The 27539-nt window shown below is 40.9% G+C and overlaps 2 protein-coding genes across 2 annotated transcripts; both read right to left on the minus strand.

Annotated features, from left to right (window-relative positions):
- Nucleotide 1: 1 nt before the first annotated feature.
- Nucleotides 2-2604, minus strand: LOC137844244 (keratin, type I cytoskeletal 20-like; the record flags this gene model as incomplete). Its single annotated transcript, XM_068660447.1, has 4 exons — nt 2095-2604; nt 1161-1243; nt 795-951; nt 2-49 (listed from the first exon to the last, which is right to left on the minus strand). Coding segments are annotated over exons 1-4 (711 nt in total), but the record flags the coding sequence as incomplete, so codon positions are not given.
- Nucleotides 2605-13133: 10529 nt separating this feature from the next.
- KRT23 (keratin 23) lies at nt 13134-24902 on the minus strand. Its single transcript, XM_068661057.1, has 8 exons — nt 23084-24902; nt 19378-19460; nt 18191-18347; nt 16449-16610; nt 16233-16358; nt 15287-15507; nt 14327-14358; nt 13134-13669 (listed from the first exon to the last, which is right to left on the minus strand). The coding sequence occupies exons 1-8, from the start codon at nt 23498-23500 to the stop codon at nt 13566-13568; spliced, it is 1302 nt and encodes a 433-aa protein (XP_068517158.1). The 5' UTR covers nt 23501-24902; the 3' UTR covers nt 13134-13565.
- Nucleotides 24903-27539: the final 2637 nt, after the last annotated feature.

Raw genomic sequence — 27539 nt, forward strand, 5'->3', positions numbered from 1 at the left:
CCTCTACATTAACTGAGCCTCCCACTTGTTTCTGCAGTCTGTCCACTTCCTACAACACAGAGCACGGTATCAGCATCAGCTAAAGGGAACTTTCAGTCCTGAATATTGGAAGGAAATTCAAAATCTACAGAAATAGAAGTAATTCTTAAATTGCTTCTCAGGGCAAGATAACTTAATCGCCTTGTAAATACTGTTTACTCCCTGCCATGCTAGAAAACGTTAGAAAATGTTATTTACTCTGTAGCAATACATGTTATATAATAGATAAACATATTATAAAAAGATTATTTCCTCAGGACCGGATCCATGGAATGAGTGTAGAAGTCATAGTTCCCATTTAAATGCTTTTGTGTGGTAGCAACTCATAAAACATAAATTATTCTTAAAGAAAACCTTCACTGCTTAGTTTCTAACCTAGGAGATACCCAGTACAGATATCTGACTCGCAGCTATCTCTGCATGAGCCAGAGCTCCTGTTACAACCAGCAGAGACCAGAGGGCATCTCAGCCGAGCAGCCTGTGGGTGTTTGCTCTGTGGTGAGATGAGTCATTCTCCAGGTTATGTCTATTTTGTCGGTCTCTCAGTTGATTGTAACAGAACCATAGGCAATAGCATTCATATAGGTAATATACGAATAGACACCTAAATTTTGATGTGCTAATCTGGAGCTGAATCCCACCATAAATGCAATATTCTTTCAGATTGTTCATGAAGATTTCATTATTCCAAGTGTGGCTGAGTTTATGTATGCCACTGACAAAAACTCTCCAATACAGTGTTCTGCTGCTCTCACCTCCTCATGGTTCCTCTTAAGGAAAAGTAGTTCTTCATTCACATTTTCAATCTGTGACTCCAAATCAGACTTCGTCAGAGTCAAGTCATCACGAACTCGCAGCAGTCCATTGATGTCATTCTCAACACTTTGCCTGAGAAGGAGTTCGTTCTCAAACCTGGAAAACAAGGCTTGTTTTGTCATCACCAAAACACAGTTGTCTGATGAAAATGACAGAATCAATAACTACTACTGCCTTAGTCCTAAAATGTTTCTTTTTACTAAACTTTGCATTAGAGGTTTACTTCTCAGCTTTGATATAAGTAACTAGAAGCTTTCATGAACAGAAAAAAGAAGGAGAAAGTATGAAATGCTCATGCAACTTACTTCAGTCTGAAATCATCAGCAGCCAGTTTGGCATTGTCAATCTGCAGGACAAGCCTTGCATTTTCCAACTGTGCAACACTAATCTGGAAAGGAATGGTTGGAAATGGATGAAGCACTGACAGCAAGACTTGCAATGGATACTGAGTGATTCTTAAACATTATAGAAGACAGCTTTGTTTGACATTTATGAAACTGAATGTGCATCAGCAACCAAAAATATTTTTAATCTCAAAAGAAAATTATATATATATATATAATCTCAGTGAAGTGCATATAATGCATCTAGATGATGTATTGAGAAATGCATTATTTTATCAATATATTATATTTTCCTGCACAACATGGTACTGATAGAAGCAAATCTGCTTGAAAATAGAAAAAAGTTCTGAGGCAGGAGAAGGACAGGATGAGAATCTGTGCACATAAACGGACATTTATCTATTCCTAGAAATTAATTCTGCATGCGGACATTATCCTCTAAACTTTAGCAGTCTGTTAGTCGTCTGGGTTTAAGCTAAATTCCCTTTAAAGTGCATAAAAGGGATCTGGATTTTGGATGTAAGTCCAATGGATTTATCGTATCTGGAGGACAAAATCCAGCAGATGAATTAATGTAAATGAAAGCCCTTTCTCACTTGATCACCAGAAAACTTTAATAGTCAGAAAACTATTAAAATTACCTAAGGCAAATATAATAGAATTAATTCATTCTGAGGTTTTTCATGTATTAGATTACTCACATCTATAGGCATAAATCAAATATTATGAGCTATGTATAATCTGTCACTAATTTGTATCTGGTCAAAGGAAAACATTTATTGTTCTTGGTCGAGACAATTACAATATGAACAAGTAGGGTTAACGCAACAGATTGTTACCCATCTCCACCCAAATTGCAATTCATATTTTTATCGATAGCTGTATGAAATCTTACCTTATTTTGAAGATCCTCAATCGTTTTGAGGTAAGCACTGTGGTCCTGCCTTACGTGTGTGACGTTCTTCTCATACCACTCCTTGATCTGCTTTTCAAGCAAGGAGTTTGCCTTTTCTAGAGAGCGCACCCTCTCCAGATAGGAAGCCAGCCGGTCATTTAGATTTTGCATGGTTGATTTCTCATTGCCAGCGAGCAGCACATCGTTACCAGTAACATTAAGCTGGAAGTTACCGCCAAAGTTTGGTCCAAGGCTGGTGCCAGTGGATATGCGGGTGCCATAGCCCCCAGCTCCGCCATAGACGCTGGGTGCCTGGAGCTTCTGGATAGACGAGCTCCTGACAGATAAACCGCTGACACTGGGTGCAGAAGTTTGGAAGCGGGTGCTTGAACCCATCTGGAAGCTTCGGTTAGAGAATGCCATTTTCTTCCTCTTGAAATGAAAGGGCTAAATCTCCACACACACACAGAGCAGCTGAAGTGAAGAGCAGCGTGTGCTCCGTAAACCTTTATACTGTATCTCAAAGAGGAAGCACAATGTCATGAACCCCACCTCTATTGACACATAAAGTAATTGGTGTCAGTGCAAATAACCCACAGCATATTGTCCCCGCACTCTGGGTAATGCAAAGGGTGGTGTTTTTGTTTTTTTTTTTTTATAGTTTGGCTTGCTTAGTTACCATTTTGAATAAAAGATAAAACACAAATTAACTGCTGAATCATTTATAGCAGTGTATCTGCACCCATTGTCTCTATAGCCCTTTTGAACAACCAAGTCAATTATTACCCCTATGTGCAGTTTATAAAATTAAGAGTTGACTATATGTGACGAGACTTCAAATATTTATATCTTCAATCAAGTATATATTTCTCTTGAGTGAGCCATGGTCTAGGCCTGAGGACAGCTTGGAACTGCCTATAAATTATTAGAAAGGTGGCATCTGTACCTACCCTGCTGATTCATTTCCTAGTAAACACAAAGTGGTGTTCCGTTTTAAAAATGAACAGCGTTGTAGTTAGCTTGCATTGAGTGTATTGTCACTGAGTATTAGAAGACCCTTACAAGTTGAACTGGGTTTCAGTGCAATTGAAACTAAGCAGAGTATGGCTTTGTGGAGAGAGAAAATAATCAGAGTATTAGAAATCAGCATGGTTGCCCACTTCATTTTACGTGTGAGATGCTGACATCCATGGAGTGATAAAAGGCCCTGAGATTCTGTTTCCAGCACAGCTCCCAGCCCTCCTGCATGGCTGGAGTTAAAGCAAAGCAAGGGTGCCTCTGCCCTGTCAGTGCGCTGGGCTAAGATACCCCCAGCTGACCTGTTCCACTGCTGGCTGTTTTGCCACAAACACAGGTGTTGTAGTCATTACCAGGAAACCACCTGCCTCTGTTCAGTGCGCGAGGAAACACAACAGGCTGTGTTTCTAATAGTTCCTAAAGCCAGGGTGGTGCATGCTTTTGAGATGCACAATGCTGAGATGAAATGGAAGGCAAGGGACAAAGCTGGTTGCTGAGGGGGTATTAGCGCTACAGGAAAGCCTGTAGCAGGTGTGCACCAGGACAAAGCAGAGGTGTAGTTCCTTGGGGCACTGCATTTACTGTACTTAGTGTATTATTAATGTACAGCTAGTCACGTAAAACAGTTACCAAGTGCTCTTTGTGCTAGTGGAAAGCAGCTGCTGAACATAGTGGTCTTCTACCGTGGGGCAAGGAAATGGGTGAGACACAAAGCTTGAGGGCATTGGATTGTATCTTGGAAGCATCCTTAGGTTTCTGAGAACAGCCAAGCCTGGGATATCGCAGAACCAATTCTGCTAAATTGCTTTTAGATGACAGTGCAACAGATCAGTTTAAACAGTACTGTAGCAAGGCAAGAGTTAAGGTGTCATCGTTAGCTGTTCTGACAGTACACGTCTCCAAACCGAAGTGGTCAGCATGCAGGGCAGATTTTTTTTTTTTTTGCATGAAGATGCTGTTAAGCTGTATGAATTGTCTCGGACCTTGAACATCTTTGGGTGTAACCGATAAGGATAAATGTCTGAAAAACTTTTATGACAGTTCAAATCAAAGTACACTAGCCCAGACATTTGGGCTGTTGCTATAGAAACTCAAGGTGGGTCTTTTATTTACTGAAAGCATTCAGACTAGATAGGACAGGGCAGAGCTTACATCTTTACAACTGTAAGAAGAATACAGCAAATATCCTGCTACGGTTGCATCTCTTGGCTATGAACTTCACTGCCTGGATCTCTTACAATATTTTCTGATAGCCTATTTGATAGTAAACATTCTGCTTTGTCTTCTCAGTATTCATTAAAATTAGTTTCCATTTACCTTGATGGTATTTTTTCTAAACCTCATTTGAAGGTTTCATTCTTTCTTTCATTGTGGAAAAGCCAAAGGCTATTTGTTAATTTTCATGTTTGCGTATAAATGCAGCAGGATGTCATCAAAGGCCTAGACTGGCTTTTGTGGGTCAAATTCTTAATCTTTCTATTCACAACTACCTTACTTCCATATGGGGAAGCAGATACAGAGTTTAAATATCAAAAAAAAAACTAACTGCATGTGTTGTTAAATGAATGTCACATGTTTGAAATTTATAGAAGTTGGAGACTATCTAGAAACATAAGAATAATAAAAAAATACATTTCAGATTGATAGCAAAATAAAATTCACCGATACATAAAACCTTCTAAACTTTGCTCTGACTTCATCTTGTACAGTGACCTGAATAAAAATGGACAACAGGATTAGATCAGACTTTTGTCTTGGCCACAGGCTCTGCTCTTTAAGGTCGAGCTGAACCTTCAGCAGTGCTATTTCTTCCAAAATCCTCTTGATTTTAAGCAAAAGTGTTCAGGGCATGCCCAGCTGGATGTACAGAGCAATAGTGTCAAGTTGACATAGCTTTGAAAGATACCAGGCTGAATTTCCCTAGCATTGTTTCTTTTCTTCTCCAGTTTGCTTACTGACAATTTCTCAGGTCTTATCAGTTTATATATGCTTCTCCTTCCAAAAAATAACCTGGAATATCTGTAAGAATATATACTAGGTTTGGTATAGGTATAATTCATACCACAGGTGGGTTTTACTCCTTTTTTTTTTTTTTTCCTCAATCCAGATATTCACAGAATATGTTGAATGAATCATTGAATATATAAACCACTGAAAACTGCAAGAGTGAATAGGAAAGGCTGTATCTGTACCAGAAATGTAATGTGGGCTGTGTCCCTCAGCTGGCTGGAGGGCAATTGACTTGTCATGGCTCACAGCTGCACAGTTACACTCAGCTGGGAGTGGCTGATAGCTCCTGCTGCCACTCGAACTATGCCCAGGTGTTATCTGGAAGAATAGGGGCCGCCTTATTTTTATTCACAGAAATGATTGTAACAGGAGATAATCTAAATAGCTGTTGAGAAACATCAAAAATATTATATTGTCTGATATCTGCAGCTTTGATCAGTGGAAGAGGTGCTGTTAACGCTTTGCTGGTGCTTTAGTTTGGTAGTGCAGTTTCCAACTCAAGACTCCGCTGTGCGCTCTCCAGTGAGGACAGCCTGGGGATAACACTGCGTAACGCTGCCTGCGGTGGTGTGGTCGGTCTGAAGGGTTGGTGTGGAGTCCTAACAAAATGTTCATAGTAACATCAGTAAGTTGTCTGATGTCCTGAAGATCTCTTGCCTATATGACAGACATTTAGTGCCTATTACAGAGCTATGAAGATAACTCAGGAAGGGTTTTGATAACGTGTGCATGCCATTTCGTATTACTCACCATTACTAACAAGTTATATGTAACCAGTCATGAGAGTTCAAGGAAAAAAGACACACCCAGCTTTGGTTCTGTGTCTGTGCAGCCTTTAGGTGGAACATACGCTTTTCTTTTGGCTGACTTGAGGATTTAACTAAAGAAAAGCCTTTTAATTCAGGCTTCAGCGATGATCCATTTTCACAGTGAAATCCGGTGCCCGTTTATTAGTCCTGGTAACTACGTTGTTGATTTCAGTTTGGGTTTTGTGCCATAAGAATTTGATTCCCGAAGATCTCTTATAATGATGTCGTCAAAAGACTTCCACTGTAAAAAGTGCATTCAAGGAAGAGGAATTCCATGTTCAATATTCTGGCCATATTCCACTATTCAGTATTTCTGTGACTGAGAATTTCCCCTTCTTCTCTTCGTAGCCTACTTACGAGAAGACATTGCTTCCTGATTTATGTCATCCAGTTTACAACAAAGGAAACCATGTAACATGAGCTTTCGGGGCAAAAAAATTAAATAATTTTCTTATGTAGATATGAACCAATAGCAGATTTTGAATCCTTTCTTTTTATTTTTTCCTGAAAGACTGAAAAAGTTCTTAGGACAATTCTCCACCCTGAATGTATATTTGCACCATTTGTTAATGCAAATGCTGCACCCTAGAACGCAAACAGTAAACAGAGGTGTTTTGTGTTTTGCAGACTGCGATCCAGGAGCACTATGTAGCAATATAGATTGAGAAAGCATGATTTCCCTGATCGCTGAAGTTACAGGGAGCAATAATCCCTGCAGTCTGCAGGAAATTTTCCTTTGCACCTGTTATTAGGATATGTCCCATGCTGGTCTCTTTTATCTGGGAGCCACTAAATGGGAAATGTATGGGTCTGACTAAAGTTCATGGGAAGAAAAAAAGATTTCTCACTATTGTCATTGCTTAGTCTTTTGAAAGAATAGAGGTTTTCCCACAGAACGAGTGGATGGAGCTTGGACAAGCTCCAAAAGCACCGTAACCAAATCAGATGAGAACAAGGACCAGGTGATGTCACTAATTAACCGGCTGCACATAAGCCCTGAACATCTGCAGCCCAAGATCTTACACTGTCTTCCTCACATATATAGTTTTTCCCTATTTCCCTCTCCTTTTTATCTTTTGTCCAGTGAAAATATCCTAATCGTCAAAACACCTCACCTTATTATTTTCTGTGGTGAGCTTTTGAGCAGAGGTAAATTTAAAACATCCCTTTAAATTGTATGATACTTGTAGAAGTGCTCCAGATCTCGGAGTGGTGCGCACGGCAGTGTGTAGGATACATCCTTCCCTAACCACAGGTTGCAAATGAAAGTCGGGAGCTGCCTTTCCTGTCTTAGCTGCTCTCCTCGAGCAGAATCAGATTTCAGTGCCAAGGAAAACAGCTCCAGGCCATACAAATGAGCCTTCTCTTCTTTTTCTCCCCTAAAAGTATCATGAATATCAGTTCTAATATAATCTAAAAGTCTACCAGCAGGAATTTTTCCCTTGTAAAAATCATGTGCAACGGTGGACTGAGAAAAGCAGTAAGCCGGTGAATTTTGCATTTTTCCTAGGTGTGGCAACAGCCAATAGCAATATTTGCTGAACATCTGTGAACATGAATGTGTGGTTTGTATACAGTCATATCAAACCATTTACAGCTAGCATAAAGCTGGAACAGTTCAGTAACCATGAGCAGATATTCCGAGATCACAGATCATGAAATATCCCGACTTGGAAGAACCCCACAACACTCCCTGAGTCCAACTCCTGGCTCCACACAGGACTACCTCAAACCTATCTGAATGATTCAGTAAGCAAATACCATTTTCGTGGCCCTGTGCAAATATATGCACACACTGATAGTACACCATAAAAGCCGTGTATGAACACACTGCATCGGATGCATTCACATTTGTGTAGAATTTTTCCCTAGCTTTTTTTTAAGAAAGCAGTCCTTGTCGTTTCAGGAATGTGCAATGCACAAATATTTCAACAGAAATGTCCAGTTAAAAATGCCTCATTAGCCTTAAGCATCGCACAGAAGGCGCAGATTGCTGTCGTACCGTAGGCGTAGCAGTCCCATTTTCGTGCCATTTGGAGCAGAGGTGCAATGCGTGTATAGCTGGCTGTCACTAGAGGCCACCACACGCCTTCTGAAAAGAGCTGCGTGTGCGAGGCTGTGCAGTATTTGCTACAGCTGGAGAAGCCGTGCTGGAAGCTGAGCACGGTTAATGCAAGTGGCGTATTACATAACAAAAGTTCACATACTACCCACTTTTCTGTTCCTATGTCCAGAAGAAAAATGTTTTGCATAGCTCTTGCGGCCAAATGTGTGAAGCTGTGTTTATCTTCACAGCCACAAGCTGTAATTACAAAGAGTTTAGCGTTGTGTACGGCAGGGAGCTTGTAAGCAATGGCAACGAGGATTATCTATCTTTCTAAATCCCAAAAGCTGAATTTGTGGTGATAGGCGTGTTCATTACCCCTCTGAATGCTGCCCCTTTCTTCATGACTGATACTCGAATATCTTAATTTTTAGAGAGCTGAAAGCTCTAGACATTAAAGGATTTTTTCGTTGTTCCTTTGGGTTTTTGTTTGTCTGTTTGTTTCTGTTTTTATGTTTTTGTGGCAATGTTATTTCCAGTGGAACATATAATTCACAAGAAGGTAACCGCTCTGAAACTGTTCTGTGGCAAGATTAACAAAGAAATGGAGCCTGGACACTGAAATGGCTTAAAAAATTATTATTTGTCTCTATAATAAGGAAGGAGAGAAGTGGTGGTGTTTTTTCCTGCACTGGTAACTTTAAAATCGCAGTTTTCTGTCTGCTTCTAAGAGCATTTACATTTCCTGCTTTGAAATTGCTCTGCTAAGAGTTGCTTCCAGTTTAGTTGTGTTATGCCTTTTATGCTTTAGTTTCTTGCATGCATGATTCAGGAGGTGTAGATTTGAGCCAAAATAGGTACTTTTTCTCTGGAACTATCAGTACTAAAGAAGTACTGTACAGTTTGTCAGCTACTTGTCGGCTTGTTTCTTTCTTCTTTTCCCTGCCTGCTGCAAATAATTATTCCTCTAAATTAAATTAAGTTTTCTTTAATTAAATTATATTCCTCCTTTTCGTTGCTTTCATTAGAGCCTAATAACAGCCTATCAAATTAAATCCTTTTGACTTGTCCTTAGGACGTTGCACTGCAGAAAAATTTACCCCTGAAGTCTAGATAGTTATTGAAAGCGTCTTTACCACAGCTGATGTTATGATTTTATGCCTTTAAGCTTCTGATGCATATTCAGACATTCAAAAGGCAATTTAATATGTCTAGAAGAAGCAGCCATGCACCTGTTTCACCATGAGGTCATGTCTAGTACTTCGTCAGCTCTAAATTTCTGTCATAAGGACAGTCTAAAATACAGTTGTAACGTATTGATACTTGTGTTTAATATGTGGTTTTTTTTTTTTTTGCAAACAATTCCTTTATGCCAACCCTTAGATGTATGGCTCAAATAGCTCATTTCATTATAGTTATACAATTAAAGATATCTTTAAAACGTAACTTGGAAAGAAACGCCGAACTATACTGAGGAAGGAATGAAGAGGAAGCAGTATGTAGTAAAACAGGCCCCAGATTAGTTCTGATTTCACAAAGCCAAGTGCGCATTAGAGTCGGTAATTAAGATGCTTTTGCTTTACAGTACAGGAAGCGTGGAGGGCAGGGGGTGCAAGCCTCTCCAGCATTATTCTTTATTTGCTTTCCTGTTCATAGATTCTTCCTTTTTCTACGTGATTCATACACAGGAACAGGCATCTCACAGCAAAACTTTAGACACCTTTATAGGTCAGGGTGTGGACATTGTGAAATGCTTTACTGGCTCTTCCACCTATTCTCTGTGCTTCAATAACAGTATGCAAACAGTGTTTTTAGCAGTGTTGTAAATGCTAGATTTTGTTTTCTTCTCTTACTGAAATGACTGGCTTAATTTTCCATCTGTATTAACAAGGCAGGTACAAAGCAAAATTTTGCATTCGAGAGAAGTTTCTCGCTCATAAATAAGAAACAAACCTGCCAATGTGTGGCCACATCACCAGAAAGAATGTGTGATTAATAGCACAAACCATTACTGCATTACCTCATTGCAAACTTCTTCCAGAGGATCAACAATTCACTTACCAAAGCTGCATATTGTAATACACCTTAATAAGTTTTAACATTTCTACAAGTGAAATGAGCTGTGACTCATAACACCTTCTGGAGTGCATTCAAGTCTGTTATAAATCACGTTGGAGGATTATTTAGTGCAGGACTTCCTTAAATGGCAGGTGAAACTACAAGAAGTGTTTTGAGAATGCTGATGGTTTCAGCCTCCTTTTATAGACTCTAAGTTCCTCTGTCTTGTCAGTTTGCAGAAGTTTTGTTACATCATTCACTAAGACTTAGAAATGACATTATCTCCCAATGATATTTTTCTGCTTGCCTATTCCATCTATGGAATATTATCTGTGGACATTCATTTTGAGTGCGTTATTTTTTACGATACTTCAAATCAAAAAAAATTGCCATTTCTTTTGGGCCTGGGTTAGTCACTTCCTTGACACTGAAACAGCACTTCTGTGGATGTCGAATACTGAGAAACTGCAGCTAGCAGACTGTTCAAACAGTTTAAGTACAATAAAATTACAAAATAATTTAAAATAATAAAATAAAATCATACAGAACCACACTCGTGAGGATTTCCTTTCCTTCGGGACACTGATGTGAGACTTAGAGCAAGAGGCACATATGGCGTCTCATTTTTAGAATGTCCCAAATACCACAAAATCAGCAAACCCACACTGTCATAATGTTTTTTACATGACTAATTTTAGTAGTGCTACTGACTCATGTAAATTGAAGAACGTGATCAAATTAGGTGCAGGGTCTTGACCAGCAGTGCACCCTTGAAACAAAACAGTCAGATTATCTCTCCAGCGTGATCAGGTACTGAAGGGATTGCTGGAACCGAGAGTGGCTCTTTGCGGAAGTCAAATTATCTAATAGCTGAGCTAAGTAGAAGCTGTGAAGTGATGAATTCTAATTTAGTCGCTATCAGTGACTTTCTTTGCAGCCTTGAGCAAGTTGTGTCATCTCTTTTTCCAATTTCTCAAGCAATAAAATGGGAATGATAATACTATCCCGCTCATTATCGCCCTAACTTCATCTCTCTGTGTTGTGAGAATGTGAACAGTGCATGTAAGAGGTGGATATTAGAATCATTAGTTATTATTCAGGGCACAGAACCAAAATTCAGAAATGATGGATAACCACCAGATACAGGGCAGCACGTGGCCAGTGACACAATATCGTTCATTACTTGTCCAACAAAAAGAAATCTGCAGTGAAACGCAGCGTTCTGAAGACAGGAGAAATGCCCAGAATAAGCATTTTTTGTCGTTAAATACCTGCCTTCATTTAGAAAACTGAGTGTAGTGTGACTAATATTTATATGTTTCAGGACTAATTGGTTTACTTAAATTATTAAAAGCAGTCTGAATGGAGGTATTAGAGCCACCGCTGTGTGATGATGTTGGTAAACTGTGTGATCTGTGAGGCCATTGTAGTGAGCCACACCGCTCTGACCATTACAGGCTGCAATGACACAGCTGCAAGAGAAGGTTAACATCTTCAGAGCAGTGGGGTGGAAGGGGAATTGTGCTTTACACCTCTGCCAGTGCTGTTTGCACCACAGCTGAGCATAGCACAGGCGTGCAGGGAGTGCATCTCTCGCTTCTGCATGGGAGGATGCTCGGGCAGAGCAAAGCCAACGCACTGCACGAGAATGTGAAATAAAAACAGGCTTGTTCTGTAAAAGCCTGCAATTACTGAGTTTTCTTTCTTCATTCCTTGTAGTTTAGCACAATCAAAACCTAGTGCAGGACAGATCCTTTGCTTTGATTTAGAAGTAAGGAACCACTTAGAAGTTTTTATAATTATTTGTATCACAGCAATGCCGATAGGCTCTGTACATTTGATAACTAAATGTATCTCCAAATAGCACAGAAAATCATACAAGAAGACCTAGGCACATTTTGTCCAGATGCTACAAACACCAGGTCTGGCTTGTTGGATCTGGTAAGCCATAAGGAAGGACATTGTTAATTAGCCAAGAGTTACCAGTCCTGTATTACAAGTTTTACCCAATTTAAAGAAACCATTAGGTAATCCATTCAATGCTTTCGGGATCTCTTTGTGCAACAAGGGTGGAGAGTGGGGGAAGGAGGGACAAGGGGGGATCGTGAACTGGTCTTAACATGCCAGTAAGAGTGCTTTGTGTTGTAGAGATGGACTTTGTTTACTCTAAATCTGCATTTTCTTTGAAATTTTCACTTTCTTTTGTGAACCTTGTTTCAAAGCAAAGCTGGTAGCAAGAATTCTTTATGAAGGTCCCTTATGAGTAGGTATGAAAGAGTACAATGGCAATTTCACTCTTGAATATAAGACTGCCCAGAACATACTGTTTTATATGCAGACTTTGGAATGCAAATCTGAACAGACACTCTTGGTGCTCCATTTTGGCTCTTAGTTCTGCTCTCCAGCCTTCATTGTCTAAACAGTCCTAATAATACTGTGTTTTTTTTTTTTACTTCCTTAGTTTTCAGTGTTGTGTATCTCTGGAAATCTTCATATTGCTGTTAGGGTCTCCTGTTGTGTTGGTGACTGGGCTGACGTGAGAAAGGGGAAGAGTGGGTTTGGCTAAAGAACTCGGGCCTGTCCTCTTCCAGCACTGGCAGCATGGTATGCACTGCATCTACCAGTCTGTCCTGACTGCAGAACCCGTCAACAAAACCAAGGAGCATTAATATGAAAGCAAATTGCTGAAATGGTGTTTTGAATTAAATAGGTCACTGGGAATGTATGAGAGTGGCTGGAAAAGTACTTACAGTCTGAAAGAAAACGTGTCAAGATAGTTGAAGAAAATTTCTCTAGAGGTGAAGAATAAACGATTGTTTCCAGGATGAATATTTTAGTAAAGTGCACTTTACAACAGTACTGCTGATAACCCTGTTTTAAATGGTGCAAACCAAAAGTTTTATGTAAGGAAGTCTGATAGCTTTGCTTATATAAATACCACCTGTAGCTTGCGTCACGGCTTTTGTTCTTATTTGTGTCCTTCCACTTTCATACTCGCTGAAACAATGAGGCTTTTGCAGCCCCTTGGACCTGCGTCAATAGCACTGCCAGGGGCTGGTGCGTACTTAAGAAAAAGTAAAATCAGAAATACCAACGACCAATACAAGTAATGGAAAAGGATTTATTGGCAGCAGTGAGGTATATGATAAGAGACATAAGACCGGGAGAAAAGTTTAGAGATTATTCACGTTAAATTATAATTAATTTGCAGAGCAATAACTGAACCACAGATGGAGATTCATGCCCCGGTGAGATGTGCATAATACATATATTACCAACTCAGACAGTCATTTCCATTGAGTAGTTTGTCTTCAGCGTTGTGATGACTACAAGCCCTTTAGCATATCAGTTCTACCTAGCTCTGTGTGGCGCTTTTCAGCGTTAGGCTGCAGATCAGTTTAGGAGTGAGCTCACTACAGCATCCCCTTTTCACACACACCGAGACCAACGCAGAGCACGAGCTGTGCAGGGGAGTTCCCAGAGGCTGCTTGTTAGCCTGCCGGGGGAGCCAGGAGCTGGCAGGACTTCTTGCTTCATGCTTGCTGGTGGATCTCGTTGACGGTGGAGGATACCACCTGCCCGTTCACACTGTCGTGGACAATTGCTTTGATCTTTCGATTGGTCAGCCCAGCATATTCTGAAAGAAAATGAAAGGCTAATTATACAAGAAGCAATGCTGAGAAGAGATGATGCAGGGAAAAGTTCATTTACAGTAATTTACCAGCTGCTTCTTCAACTGATTTATCTTTACATGTTTCCCTTTAAGTCAATACTTACTGCTCTTTGTGAAATGTTAACAAAGTCACCCTGGGCCTTGTCCAGGTCAGGGCAAATGAATAATAAAGCTGCATCCCAGCCAATGCAAATCTAACTTCAGAGCAAATTAACCTGCATGTCTGTAGGTCATGCTCATACCAGAATATGAGTTTCCAGACATGCAGATTTTGTTTGCTCTCAAGCCCTAAGACTGTTTTAGTCACCAAATGGAGTCTCTTTGCCTCCTCATATACCATGAAAGCTTTAGGCTTGAGTCTGAGCTCTGGACAGGGTGCTTCACTGGCAGAGGTCAGTGTGAAGAGCAGCCCGTGAGCAGGCAGACGCAGCAGAATGTGCTCTGAAGTGCAGTCCTTCGCAGGTGAATCACTGAAATTATTCTCAAATGTGGCCTACATGAGAATTAATTGCAATGCAAACCTTTCATAGCTCCTTAAGATGAAAATTATTCTGAGTAAAATTTGATTGGAAATGACAATAATTAAAAGCTACTATAGAGAACAAAATAAGGGACTTTTACCTTTAGCTTTCGATTCAGATTTTTTTGTTTTCCTGTAAAGAAAATGAAACAGAGACAAAGTAATGAATATACTCATCTCAAGAACTTATTCATCCCCTTCAACTCACTGATTCTAAGGAGGCCTCATACCAATATGAAAAGAGATGAAAACAAAGAAATTAAGAAGGGACTCTGTAGTATACGAATTTTTCATTAGTCGTAGGTGCAGATGCCCTCAGCTGAAGCTGTCCCCTTGTGCACTGAGTATCACTTCTGTTAAGGACGGGCACATCGCTCCTCGTACGCCCTGAGCTGCTCAGGTCCCAGCCTGGTTCCTGATGCCCAGCCCTGGAATTGGTGCCCCACTGCCCTGCCTCCAGAGGTGCTCAGTTATTGCTAACCTTCCTTTTTCTATTTTGTGTAAATAAGCCGTGCTCTGTGTATCAGGTGGGAGAACAAAGAATAGAGAGGGCCAGAGATTTCTGAATGCAGAGATTCAGAAAAAAAAGAAAAAAAAGATGGGGAAACCCAGCAGCCCCTCAGCACAGGAGCACGTTGTGTGGGTTTGTTTGCTGGTACTTGCAGCTGCGGGTGGCTGAGCAGAACTCAGCTGCACTTCATTTTGCACTTCACTCTGGGCTTCATTTTGATCTAGAACTTGGCTTGAAGATTGGAAATGACTATGAGTTTTACTGAAATTGACATTTTTTTCCTCAGCAGAGATAGACGTGCTGTGGGAATGTAGAAATTATTTTTAAAAATATATCGTTATATTAATTTAGGTAATCTAGACTACATAGATTGAAGTTTCTCCTTATATTAAATGGCTCAAGCTTTGTATTATGATCCATCAAATTAAAATACCAGCCCTTCACGTAGCATGGAACTCACAAGCTTTGATTAAACGTAAACAAACAAATAAATAAGCTGAAAACAAGAACTCTCTTCTCATCTATTCCAGTCAGGGCAGCTTTGCCTTACCCGTCTACATTCCCTTCCAGCAGCAGACGGTAAGTGGAAATTTCCTTCTCCAGGCGTGTTTTAATCCCAAGAAGAACTTTATATTGGTTATTTTGCTGCTTGATGTCATGACGAAGCTGGCTTAGCTCTTCCTCACATTTGGAGATGATCTGCTGCATGTTTTGAAGTGCAACAGCATAGTAATTCCGGGTGTCAGCCAAGGTGTCTTCCAGCATGTGTTTCTGACAGCAGATAACAATTCTATGATTATTATTTATGTAGCAGGTATAATGCAGAAATACCAGCAAATTTGGTCTCTGGCCAGATGATTACAAAACTTAGGTTGTGGTCATTTAAGCACTTAGCCACTTGAGTGACTATTCACGTGAAATCAGCAGAATCATGAAGCTGTGTTATGTGTGCATAATGAAAGGCAAAAACTGAGCAATTTGTCCCTGCCATAGTGCTTATTCTCAAAAGGTGTTGCTCCTGTAACTGCTGACTTTTTTGTCAGTTCCTGCTTTTGCTGTACAGGATTGCTTCAAAACCTCAAAGATGTGGATATGTGAGCTTTCACCTCTACAAAAGCTGAAGAAATAGCTTTAAGGTTCCCCATCAGTATTTTTCACAGTTCAGATATTTCACGTGTTATAACAGGGGTTGTAAATACGAAATTTATATTATCTGTCTTCTTTTTAGATCATGGAGTCAGCTCTCCTGTATTTTCTTTTTCTTCTCCCCATATATTGTTGTAAAGTGAGACAATTTTTACATCCTGGCAATGGTTGCTGAATCTATGTTACATATTCTGGCAAAATCAAGTATGGTCCAAATTCCAATTTCACGTATACTTTAATAACTACAAGAAAATTACACTAGGCATAATTTAAGCAAAGAATTGGTCCAAGGCAGGTCCTATGAATTTATGATGTAACAGTGGCCAGCCAGAGATGTCTGCAGTAGATACCTTACTCATCTGTGCCTGCAGCTCGATGTCCAGGGACTGTAAAGTACGGGTTAGATCCTTGATCTCATTCTCACTGCTCTGTATCTGTTCTGGATTAGGGGCTGCTGCCAGAGACACAGCTGAGCTCTGCGGAGCAAAACAAGAGAAAAGTTTACTGATTTTGGCAGTCAGTTCCAGCACCAGGGATCTTTGAAATGAACAGGAAAGAGCTGTTACCAGTTCTTTGTACCAACTGTCGAGGCTTTGACGATTCTTTTCAATTATGGCTTCATAATCTTGTCTTATTTCTGCTAGAATCTTGTCTAGGTCTTCAGGAGGTGGTGCATTTACTTTGACGTTGACTTTGAAGTCCTGTGATGAGCGATTTGCTTCCATATCCTGTTGATATCAGCAGATGAAACAAACTCAAGCTCTGAAACTTGTTCATGAAAAGGGAAACAGTTTTTGTCCCTGGCTTGTTTTCCTTAGTTCCATTCTCTCAAAATACTCACAATATTTTTTTCATTATAATAGTTTGTTATACAGATTAGTTAACACTATTTTGAAAATGTACATATGGATCATACTGCGACATGACTTAAACCAGTGACTGATACCTGCTTCCATGGCAGATCTGTGCTAGAGAGCACAGTAAAATTATTGCAGAAGATCTTTTCAAATAATATTTCTGGAAGATATATATTTAATAAAGCACTGAGATTTTTAGTTTATTTATCTGTTATGAGCCTAGAACTTTTCATGAAAATCTAACAGTAATTTCATCTTTCTTACCCCGTATGTTAATATTTATGGAACTATAACGAAGTTTACAGGAGAGTAATATAAAAGTTCTATGTAATTGTTAAAGGAATAATTGGATTAAAACATATAATTACTGTGTAAACAACATAATTACAGGACAAGTCGAGCAGGTACGGTAACATTCCTTTTGGTGTAGCACAACCTTATGTGCTAGGTACCATTTTCAAAAGCGTCCAGGCAAAGCAGCATTTTGGGCATGACATCACGGCCTCTGCAATGTAGATCAGCTGGACATGCTGATGTCTCTGTTGGTTGCCTTGATTCCCAAAGCTGTTTTATGACAGCTGTTTAGTTCGTATCCTGGGCCGTAAGGGGACCAGCCAAAGAAAGTTTCACCTGCTGCTGTGTAACCCTTGTGTTTCTGTTCTGCTTTACCCACAGGTAGTGTGTAGGGTGTTTGGTTCTGTATTAGATATTAACTGAAAACAACACCAGATCAAGCAAAGTGAAAGCAGCATGTTGTCCCACAGTGCTATTACATAAAATGGAATAACAGAGACTACTCAGGTGTTGCTCTGAATTAAGACAGCAGCACGTTTTTTGACAGGGATTGAGTGTTACCTAATTAATTATGCTTAGAGTTTTACAAGAATAAGTAGTCTCACGTGGCTTCGCTAACCATTCGTTTCAGTTTTGATCCTTTGTGAATTCAAGATCTGTTTAGTTCGGATCAGCCTGCTCTAGGGGACCCTGCCTGAGCTGGAGGGTTGGACAAGGTGACCCTGAGAGGTCCCTTCCATCTCAGGCACTCCGTGCCTGTAAAATGATATATCCCGAGGTGAGGGGAAAGGCTGCGGTCTGAAAAACTCCACAGCAACCAGAAACGCTTCCTGTTTATCCGAATCTCTGTGTACGTAGATGTAGGTATTTCTGAGAACATTTCTGTCAAATACGTAACTTATTATTAGCTGTGTGCGACAAACGAGTAGCTAACCAGAAAAGAGCCTGGGAGAAAATACAGCAATCTGTTATCCTTCCTGAAATCCTGATTTAATTGGTAAAGTAGCACACAAACTTCGTGCCTCATCCGACTCTCGTTGGCTCTGTCAGAAACATGGTTGGGTTCTGAATCATCAATCCCATTTATAGATTGTGGATCTTACTCAAAGTTAATTACACAGTAGCAAAGATTTGTGTGATAGTGTAACTTTTTCTACCTCCTCATGGTCTTTCCTCCTGAGGATGTGCTCTTCTCGCAAGCCTTCGATTTCCATTTCCAGATCTGTTGTAACAATAGTCAGGCCGTCGAGCTCCTTACGCAGGTTCTCAACATCACACTGCACTCCCTGCCTGCGAGTCTTCTCGGCTTCGTACCTTTATGGGGAAGGAGCAGAGAAAGCCTGCTTAGTGAGAACAAACTGCCTCGTGTATAAGCAGTACCACAGAGAAGTAGACTTCCTTAAGTCCTCTATGTAGGGAACAAAAACCCAAGGAAACAGATTCTGTTTGTAAAATACATTCTTTGATAAATTCATGAATAGTCTAAAAATGTGGATGTGTTCCATTATTATTATTGTATTTTTTTTTCCTTGTCACAGCTCCTCTATGGTATAAACTAGTTATTTTTCTTTTATTTTTCCTTTTTATCATTCACCGAGTTATGAAAGCTTTAGGAACGGAGTGCTCCAATTCTGCAGATTTATTACAATACTATCAAAAGCTGTGAGATTTTCAATAACTGATCACATCTATTAAAAATAAGATGAGATCTTCATGATTCCTAAGAAGCCTGATTTACAGAAATGTAAATTCCTTTCCTGGGCAAAGATCTACCTGGAAGATCTCAGTCCAAGCATTTGGGCTTTTTAGATGGTCTGAAAACTCTTTCAGCAATGTCCTGAACAATTAAAGTGTGCTCTGGTAACCGGGGAAGCAGTGGCCCATTTACTGTGGCAAAACTACTGAGAACCCAAAGCAGAAGATGCTGAGGGACAGGTATTTCTTGTGGAGCTGGATGGAAGAAGTGATAACTGCAGGAAGTAGATTTGGGCTGGATTAAGGAAGCGTAGGGTGCAGAGAAGGGTTAATTTGTACTCCCAGATGATGGTTTTAAATGCCTTTTGTCACAAGTATCAAGTGTCTGCTGTAAAACCTGCTCTTCAGGACCTGAACTAAGTATCATAAACAGGGTGACTCAAGGTTGTTCAGCAATCATTACTGTGTTTTACATCCTTTTTTTTTATCCTTTTTTTAAAAAAAATATTTTGTGTTCCACATTGGTTTTATTTATTCAGTATCACCAGAAAGCTAAAGTAAAATCGGCATCAGACTGCATTTTCAAGAAAAAGAAATATGTTGCTTAATTCTCTTTCATACTTAATTAGGAAACCAAAAAAGAGCTTACTTGAGCCTGAAGTCTTCAGATGCCATGTTAGCATTATCAATTTGTAAAAGGATGCTGGCGTTGGTGATCTTGCCATCCTCAATCTGCAAAACAGAGAATCCAACAGACTCGGTGTTGCCATACATATGGTGACAATGAATAACCTGTGCTGTTTAAGATTCCCTGCTGCTTGTATGAAAGAAAAATGGAAGTCCTGTTTTAAGGAGTATAGATAAAGAAATTTAATTTCCTGAGTCACTTAGGTGTTTCTGCTATTTTTGTCCATAATCTTACTCTTTTTTTTTTAAAATTATTATTTTTTATTTTTTTATTTTACTTTGTCTTTCCTGGCTATGAAGCAGTAGGAATCATACTATGTGTGGGCAGGCAAAGGACAGGGATAACAGTACACAAATCTCATGGCATATTACAGAATAATTTCACTGTCTTCCTCAATGTTAAGTTCTGTCCGAGTACAGTTAAAATGCTGGCATTAATCATATGCTCAAAAATAAGCATGTGCATAAACACCTTGCTGAATCAGTGCTGAGATGCAGAGGTGTAATGATGATGATAGAAGCAGCTCGTGAGCAGGACAGGACCCCTCTTGTGCTTAAGTCTGGAGTTGTATGGATTGTCATTCTGAGACCAGCACCGGCCAGTTGTCATGATCCAGTCAATTATTCACCTGCCACTATACTGAAACCTCCAGCAGCATACAGTGATTAATTTGTCATTCTGATTTTGGTTTGGAATGTTGAAATCTGCTCCAAAAGGTGAAGGAGAAAGTGCACCACATCCTTCGTTTAGTGTACTCGGTGTGCTGAAAAGACTTGTAAGTCCCTGTTAAAGTGAGGCAGCATTTGAGCTGTAAATCTGAATATGAAAATCTCAGTACTCCATTCAGAATCTTTGGAAGTACTCTAGAATCTCATGTATAATTAGGAGGAACTACTGATTGTGGGACATCACCTCCTCTCCTACCAAAAAGGAAAAAGATGCATGATTGCAGCTGCCTCCACTTGATGCTTACATACTGAAACAAGGTGAATTATGGCCACAGAGATACCTCTAGCTATTTAGACAGCTCTCAGCACTTTTTATCAAAACTTCCCACACCTAAATGAATCACAAAGACACCAGGAAACTACAAAATTGTCTTGAAGTGTCAAAAGTTTACCTCTCTTAAAAAAAAAAAAAAAAGAATGTGCCTGTGAAAGGTTTTAACTAATCTCTAAGCCAGAACAAACTGTGCGTTCTTAGTGATTAGCAGCACACCTCAGATACTGCCCTGGGACATGGTGGAGGCCAGCTAAAGAACTATAACAAGACTCTAAAAGTGTTGCTGCCTGAAATTTGTTGTCAGAGAAGAGGCAGTTCTTGAACCGATCCTTAGATAATAGTAAATTCTACTATGGAAGGTAATAACTGAGAGGCCGTAAGAAAGCACCATTTGCGTTCTTTGATTTTGTGCCATTTCATAACAATGCAACACAGCTACACATAGAAATATATATATAGATGCTTTGTGACTCTCTGTGCAGTCTGAAAGAATAAAGAATCCAACAGAGGAGTTACAGTCATCACTGTTTTGCCAACTGTTGTATGACTGCTGCTATGTCTCTTAGCAGCGCGTTCCAGATGTGGATATTTATCTGTTTATAATTACACTGATTTCTTCACTACATGCATCGTGGATACAGATGTATCACTAACACCAGTCAACAAATTTACAGATGTCTTATTTAAGAACTCACACATTGTTATATACAAAATGCACTCAAATTCCTTTTCAAAACAGTTTTTTTCAGGAAGGCTTCCTGCACTGGCTTGTTCCTCAGTACGCTGTATGTCTTTTGGTCCACGGCATGGATCCTGCCTCCCTGAATCCTCTGTAAATCAGTTTGGATTTTTAGCAGGGCCAGATGCTTGAATATGACCATAGACTGTACTGGCATCTATGTGAAAATGGAGCCAGGAATGCCTGAAGAACTGGGGCTATTTTACTTTTGGGCTAAAATGGAGTGGGGCTGGAGCAAAGCAACTTGCTGCCCTGTCATGTTCATCGTGAATTCACCCAGGAAAGAGTGTGCTTCCAAATGTAGGACCCAGGTGATTACACACGTCGAAGTTTAGATAGCCACGACATCACACACTTTCTGGGTTATTGGATATAGGTTCCTAAATTTTGTCTAAAATTCACTTTGGGTGCTAAATTAGTCTCGCCTTTTTAATTTGTGGGCAATTAATTTAATTATGGTTAATAATTAGATACTATATTCTCACTCATTTTACTGGCAGTCATGGTGCTAATTGCAATAATTTATAGAGAAAGTGAAAATCTTGTGTTAATCACGGAATTGTCCCCTGTAAATAATCCTTTATTAGCCCTTCCTCTCCAGTACAAACACCACATTAAACTGGCTGCGATGGCCATTAGTCTAACGGTGCCTGCAGCCAGCACGTAGCTATTTCAGTCGGTGTTAGAAAAAAAGTATTTTAAGTACAACCTATTCAAAAGGGAGGGGGGCTTTCCTACAATCAGCATTGTGCTTTTAGTCCTGTCGTCTTTCTAAATCTTTCTGACTTGTTAATTCCATATCAACGCGAACACATTATGTTCTTGATGAACAAGTATTCATCTCTGGATCAGTTAAAAAAAAAAAAGTGCTTAAGTGATAGGTTTGGAGACTGATGACCTTTCTTTATCCTTAAAATAGAACTAGGTGATGACAATTCTGGCTCTCCTTGCACATTGCCTGTGGTCAGACTGCCTCATCTTCTGCCTGGAGGCAACACATTTAGCAGTGAGCAGGGAGTTTGATTAAGTCCCTGACCTCTGTCAGCAAATGTGTGGGACAACACCATTTCCAAGCCCTTTAGAAAAAAAATTTTCAGGGTTTTGAGAATGCCAAGTCATCATATTAAAAGAAGTAGGGGGAAAACAAGAGCATCGCATTTGGAATAGCTCTGCTTTTTGCCCCATATGGCTATGTAAAGTTAATTACAGTGATTAGTCACAGAGATGGTTACAGAGCTAAGTATGTTCATTATGAATACAGATTAATATTATGCTTAAATTTGAAGACACGTGAGTTTGGGAGATTGAAAGAGTTACTGTTGAACGTTAATATTAACTACTGGCGGGAACCAGAAATTCTGCTTTTAATTATAGTGAAAACATCCACAAGGAATTTGTCACTGCTATTTCCTTAATTACAATGAAGTATTTTTCCATCTGATTACATAAACTCCTAGGACCCAAAACTCCTGTAGTTTCATCGTCTGCTGCCACAAGAATCAAAGAAACGAAAGGCAACAGAGTGTCTAAAGGCAGCGTGCATGAAAGAAGGAAGTCTCTTCAGTTTGCTTGCTTTTTAATTTGCTTGAATACATGTGCAGTCAAAAAGATCAAATTCTGCCAGACATAGTTGCTCAAACCACAGTTTCATGTACAGGAATGAACACTTGGCAGCACACAAGTCTCTTTATACTATCAGTCTTTGCAGAATTCCCTTTGTCTCCTTCCAGACTTTCTTGTACCCCTTTCTGCTCCCTGTGGAGGCAAAGAATGTTTATGCCCAGCTCCTGCTACCACTTTCATTTCTATTTCTAACATTTAAAATGTTTTACTTAATTTTCTGTAAAGGAAAGCCATCAGCATAACTGAGTACCCAGATTCCTTAAAGGAGCACAGAATGACATAGTTCTTATAGCTCTGACTTACCTGTCTTTGCATGTCAGTGACGTTTTGCTCGTATTGGTTGAAGTCATGCCTCTCTCCATGAGACTTTGTCTTGTGCCACTCTAGGATGCAGCTTTCCAGCTGAGCGTTAGCTGCTTCTAAGGAGCGGACCTTGTCCAGATAGGCAGCCAAACGGTCATTCAGGTTTTGCATGGTCTGTTTCTCATTCCCACCCAGGAAGATGCTTTCCCTGTGGTGCTCGCCGAAGCATCCCCAAGATGCCTCTCCTCCGGCAGCCAGACAGAGGGGTCTGGCAGAGGAGAAAGAGGTGTGTATGCTGCTGGCACCACCATCTGCACCTGAAGGTCTGTAAGAAGTTCCTTGCTGGGCCAAACCACACCCTGAACTACCCCTGAGGGACCCAGAAAAAAATTGAAAAGTGCCTTGGCTGGTACTCATGTTTAGCTCAGTTATGGATCTAACCCAATGTTTGACTGACTAGCACTGAGCAGCTTCTTAGCCTTCCCTAAGCAGCTTTATGCCTTTTCCTGTGGGAGTTCCCTTCGATGAATGACTACAGCAACAAGATTGTGTCATCATGAAACGTGCTTCCTCTTGGTCAATTCTGAAGCATTTATGAGCATGCACACACTGTTGTTATTATTTGGAATCACAGCCACATACCGGATTGTTTTCCTTTTGCTTGTTTTCTTTTTTTTTTTCTTTTTTTTTTTTTCTTCTCTTTTCATATTATAATTGTGAGGTGTGGCTAAAAGCAGTAGGTGTGGAACTGGATCAGCTCTGCTTCAAACTTTCTTTCTAACCCTTCAGCAAATACATTATATTTTCCCATTTTGAAGGGAAGAATATCACCATTACAGAACACATGGAGAGCTAGGGCAGGGATAGGTCTCCCAGAACCTTTTTTTTTTCTGTCATAATTCTCAGGCTTTAGAATTATAGCAGTCTGTGCGTCCTGAAACGCAGCATGTCCTATCAAGCTGTCATTAGCGTAGCAAACAGCTTCAGCCTGTGTGAGACATGAGACTTTAATGAAGTTAACCAAGCTCTATCATTTAGCTAAACTCCAGTCCAAAGTGAGTCAGGCTCAGCTATTCCTTTCAGCTGCCTGTGTCCCATAGAAATACACGAGAATTAGATACCGAGCAGTCTTTTCTACTGATTCTTCTTCATGATTCAAGGTGCAGTCATATTTCAGTTTCAATAGTCTTGCTGTAGTAGATAGTAGTGCAGGAATTTATTGCTGTTACTAATAGGTGTGCTATTGGGATATTTGTATTTTTAGCTGTAGAAAATATTTAAAATATGAGTTCGTAACAATAGTCCCCAAATTGAAGTGGTTATTTAAAGCTACCAGCGCTATAAATTGACCTGGCAATGAAGCGAAAACAGGCTTTCTCAAAAGTGTCAAGTACCTTCTGAAGCTGTATAAATCAAAACCAGAACGGGCAGGTCTGGCTTCTGCAATGATTTTCCCATTCCTCCTGCTTGTTAGGAGGCAATAAATCGCAAAGGGTGCCCGTGGCAGGAGCTGGGGTTCTGTCTTTAGCAGAGGTTGCAGAGCACGGCTGAGGGATGAGACAGAGGAAGAACCGGGGCGCAGTGTGGGGCTGCCTGGGCTGGCAGGAGCCGTACGGCTGTTTTTCTCCGCAGCAGTGAAGGCTCAGCTCTTTCATGGGATCTTATTACCTACCTGTTACCCGTCCCAAATGGCAGGCTTGGAGGGATTGTGCAGAACAGAATTACGCTCTCCTGGGAGAAGTCTTTTTTTCAGCGTTAGTCTCAGTTGGCGTTTTTCAGAAATAAGGAATTGCTGCACTGCATCCTGGCCTGAGGAGGCAGGGAAAGATGCCTCCTAGTCCCGGGTGACTGAATTGGGCAGGATTTGAGCTCCTCCTTGTGGTTCTGTGTCAGCTTCGCTCAGCAGCTCCTGATTTTCATTTTACCAGTTACATTTCCATTGAGTACAGATTCCTTCTTATTCCTCATACACTTAATTGTATAAAAATGCTTACATTTTCAGTCGTTTTGGTAAATTAATCATTGAAGGTACTGTTTTCCAATAAATACAAGGCATATCTACGACAAACTGTTCTGGTAACAGCTGCGATTAACAGCTGCACTTTGGTACATGCAGTTCATTATCGGCACCACAGCTTGATAGTAAGAAGAGTTTGAAGAACCAGACAGAAATGAAGACCTAATTTTACAACTCACAAAACTGTAATAGAGGCACGGGTATCCTGCTGCTCAATTCATCTCCCCAGAGATTAATTGCAGATTGAATTTTCTAGTCTGGCAGTTCAGCAAGCTCAATGCTACATTAAAAACAATCATGCATGCTTATATAATCACAGAATCACAGCACGGTTTGAGTGGGAAGGGACCTCAAAGCCCACCCAGTCCCCTTCTGCCATGGGCACGACTCCTGCCCCCATCCCAGGCTGCCCCCAGCCCCATCCAGCCTGGCTTTGGGCACTGCCAGGAACAGGGCACCCCCAGCTCCTCGGGGCAGCCTGGGCCAGTGCTCACCGCCGTCTGAGGGAAGAATTTCCTCCCTGTGTCTAAGCTGAGCCTGCCCTCTTTTAATTTAAGGCATCTCCCCTTGTCCTGTCGCTACACTCCCTGGCAGAGTCCCTCTCCAGCTTTCCTGGGGCCCCTTCAGGTACTGGAAGGTCACCGTAAGGTCTCCCCAGTGCCTGCTCTTCTCCAAGCTGAACATAATATTACACGAAATAAAACGATTGCTTTGTTTCACATGAAATTACTCAGAGAAATTCAAAACCTAGCTGTTGGTGAGGTGACTGTGCGTGAGACAGAATAGCCTTTGTCTTACTTCCTGACAGTTTCACAACTATCATGCCACCGTGCAAAACAAATTGTATTTTTTTCCTGGCAAGTAATACAAAACCAGCCTGCCTCGGCACCAGTGCTGTTGAATATCTTTATCAACGACAGACAGGGATCAAGCACACCCTCAGCGGGTTTGCAGGTGACACCAGGCTGAGCGGTGCAGTGCGTCCGGCAGCAGGACGGGATGGCATCCGGGGGGACATGGAGAGGCTGGAGAGGTGGGGCCACCTGATGAGGTGCAACAAAGCCAAGTGCAAAGTGCTACACCTGGACTAGGGCAGTCCCAGACAACGTTTATAAACTGAAAGGGGAGATTTAGAGTAGAGATTAGGAGGAATTCTTCACTGTAAGGGTGGTGAGGCACTGGGACAGGCTGCCCAGAGAAGCTGTGGGTGCCCCATCCCTGGAGGTGCTCGAGGCCAGGCTGGATGAGGCCCTGAGCAACCTGGTGTGGTGGGAGGTGTCCGTGCCATGGCAGGGGATCTTTGAGGTTCCTTCCAACCCAAGCCGTCCTATAACTCTGTGATTCTGTGGAAACAACAGTAATTTGTCACACAAATGTCTCCTCTGAAACTCAGCTGTTTCAAATTGGAAAAGATAGCCTGGTTTTCATCAACCACACGCGTGTGGGATCCAGGGAAAGGACCAAAATACTTAATTCAAAACGAGACGCAGCTCTCCACTCGATTTTTTACAGGGCTTGTTTTTAGCTATTTAATCTAAAGCATACAGAATGAAAGCAGTGATTGGAGTGAGAAAATAAATCAGTCAGCAGATGGCACCACGAGATGATGTTTTCTCTTTGCTTCATCCAGCCTGCTCCCTGCAAACTGGGGAGGTGCTGGGCAGGTCCAAGAGGGTGGAACGGGGAATGAACACACAGCCCCCGCTTGCTTTAGCTGGGAATCCTGCTTCTCTCACTGAATAGCACCTCGAAAACAAGCCGAACTGAGTTTATAGGCTGCAGTTTAAGCATCGGCAGAATATTTTGACCCCTGCATTGTAGAGAGTAATACCTCGTGACAAAGCCCCAGCTGATGTCAGTCAGCGTAGTGCCACTTACATCAGCTGGAGATGGGACCGTGGAACATTTGCTTTGCTGAGGTCCTGCCAGACAAGCCCCCCGCTTGTCGGGCACGGGCTGTCACTGCCAGGGCAGGGTGTTAGTGCTCTCGTGCTGCTTTGCTGTTTTCCTGGCAGCTGCTTTTAAAGCACAGGGGGCCCTGCACTTTGTGGGGAGCCTGATTTTGTTGGTGAGTGTTTGGTGTGCTCTGAACATACATAGGATCATAAAATCATGGGATATCCTGAGTTGGAAGGGACACATAAGGATCATCGAGTCCAACTCCTGGAATATATACATATATATATATATGTAGTGTGTGTGCTTTTTTTCCTCGGGTTTCTGTCAAGACCTCATTAAGTCACTTTAAAGGAATGTCTTTTCAGCTGCCTTAGCTGCATATGGGAAGCAAAGACATCAGAGACAACTTACAAGATAGTGAAAAGCAGTAATCAGGCAAAGGGAGGAATTATCTGCTAGGGAAGCAGACTTATCTGAAAAAGCTACATTTTTCAGATACTTACAAATACTTATGTGCTGAGTGGCTGAGTGATAACTGAA

Source organism: Anas acuta, chromosome 25, assembly GCF_963932015.1.
Source record: "Anas acuta chromosome 25, bAnaAcu1.1, whole genome shotgun sequence".
Classification (NCBI taxonomy): Eukaryota; Metazoa; Chordata; class Aves; order Anseriformes; family Anatidae; genus Anas; species Anas acuta.

Excerpts from the sequence above, each read along its gene's own strand:
- KRT23 (XM_068661057.1), bottom strand. The coding sequence starts at position 23,500 with ATGAGTACCAGCCAAGGCACTTTTCAATTTTTTTCTGGGTCCCTCAGG. Across the intron at positions 16,611-18,190 it reads GGAGGAAAGACCATGAGGAG|GATATGGAAGCAAATCGCTC; the intron begins GTAGAAAAAGTT and ends TGATATCAACAG. Across the intron at positions 14,359-15,286 it reads CTGGAAGGGAATGTAGACGG|GAAAACAAAAAAATCTGAAT; the intron begins GTAAGGCAAAGC and ends TTTTCTTTACAG.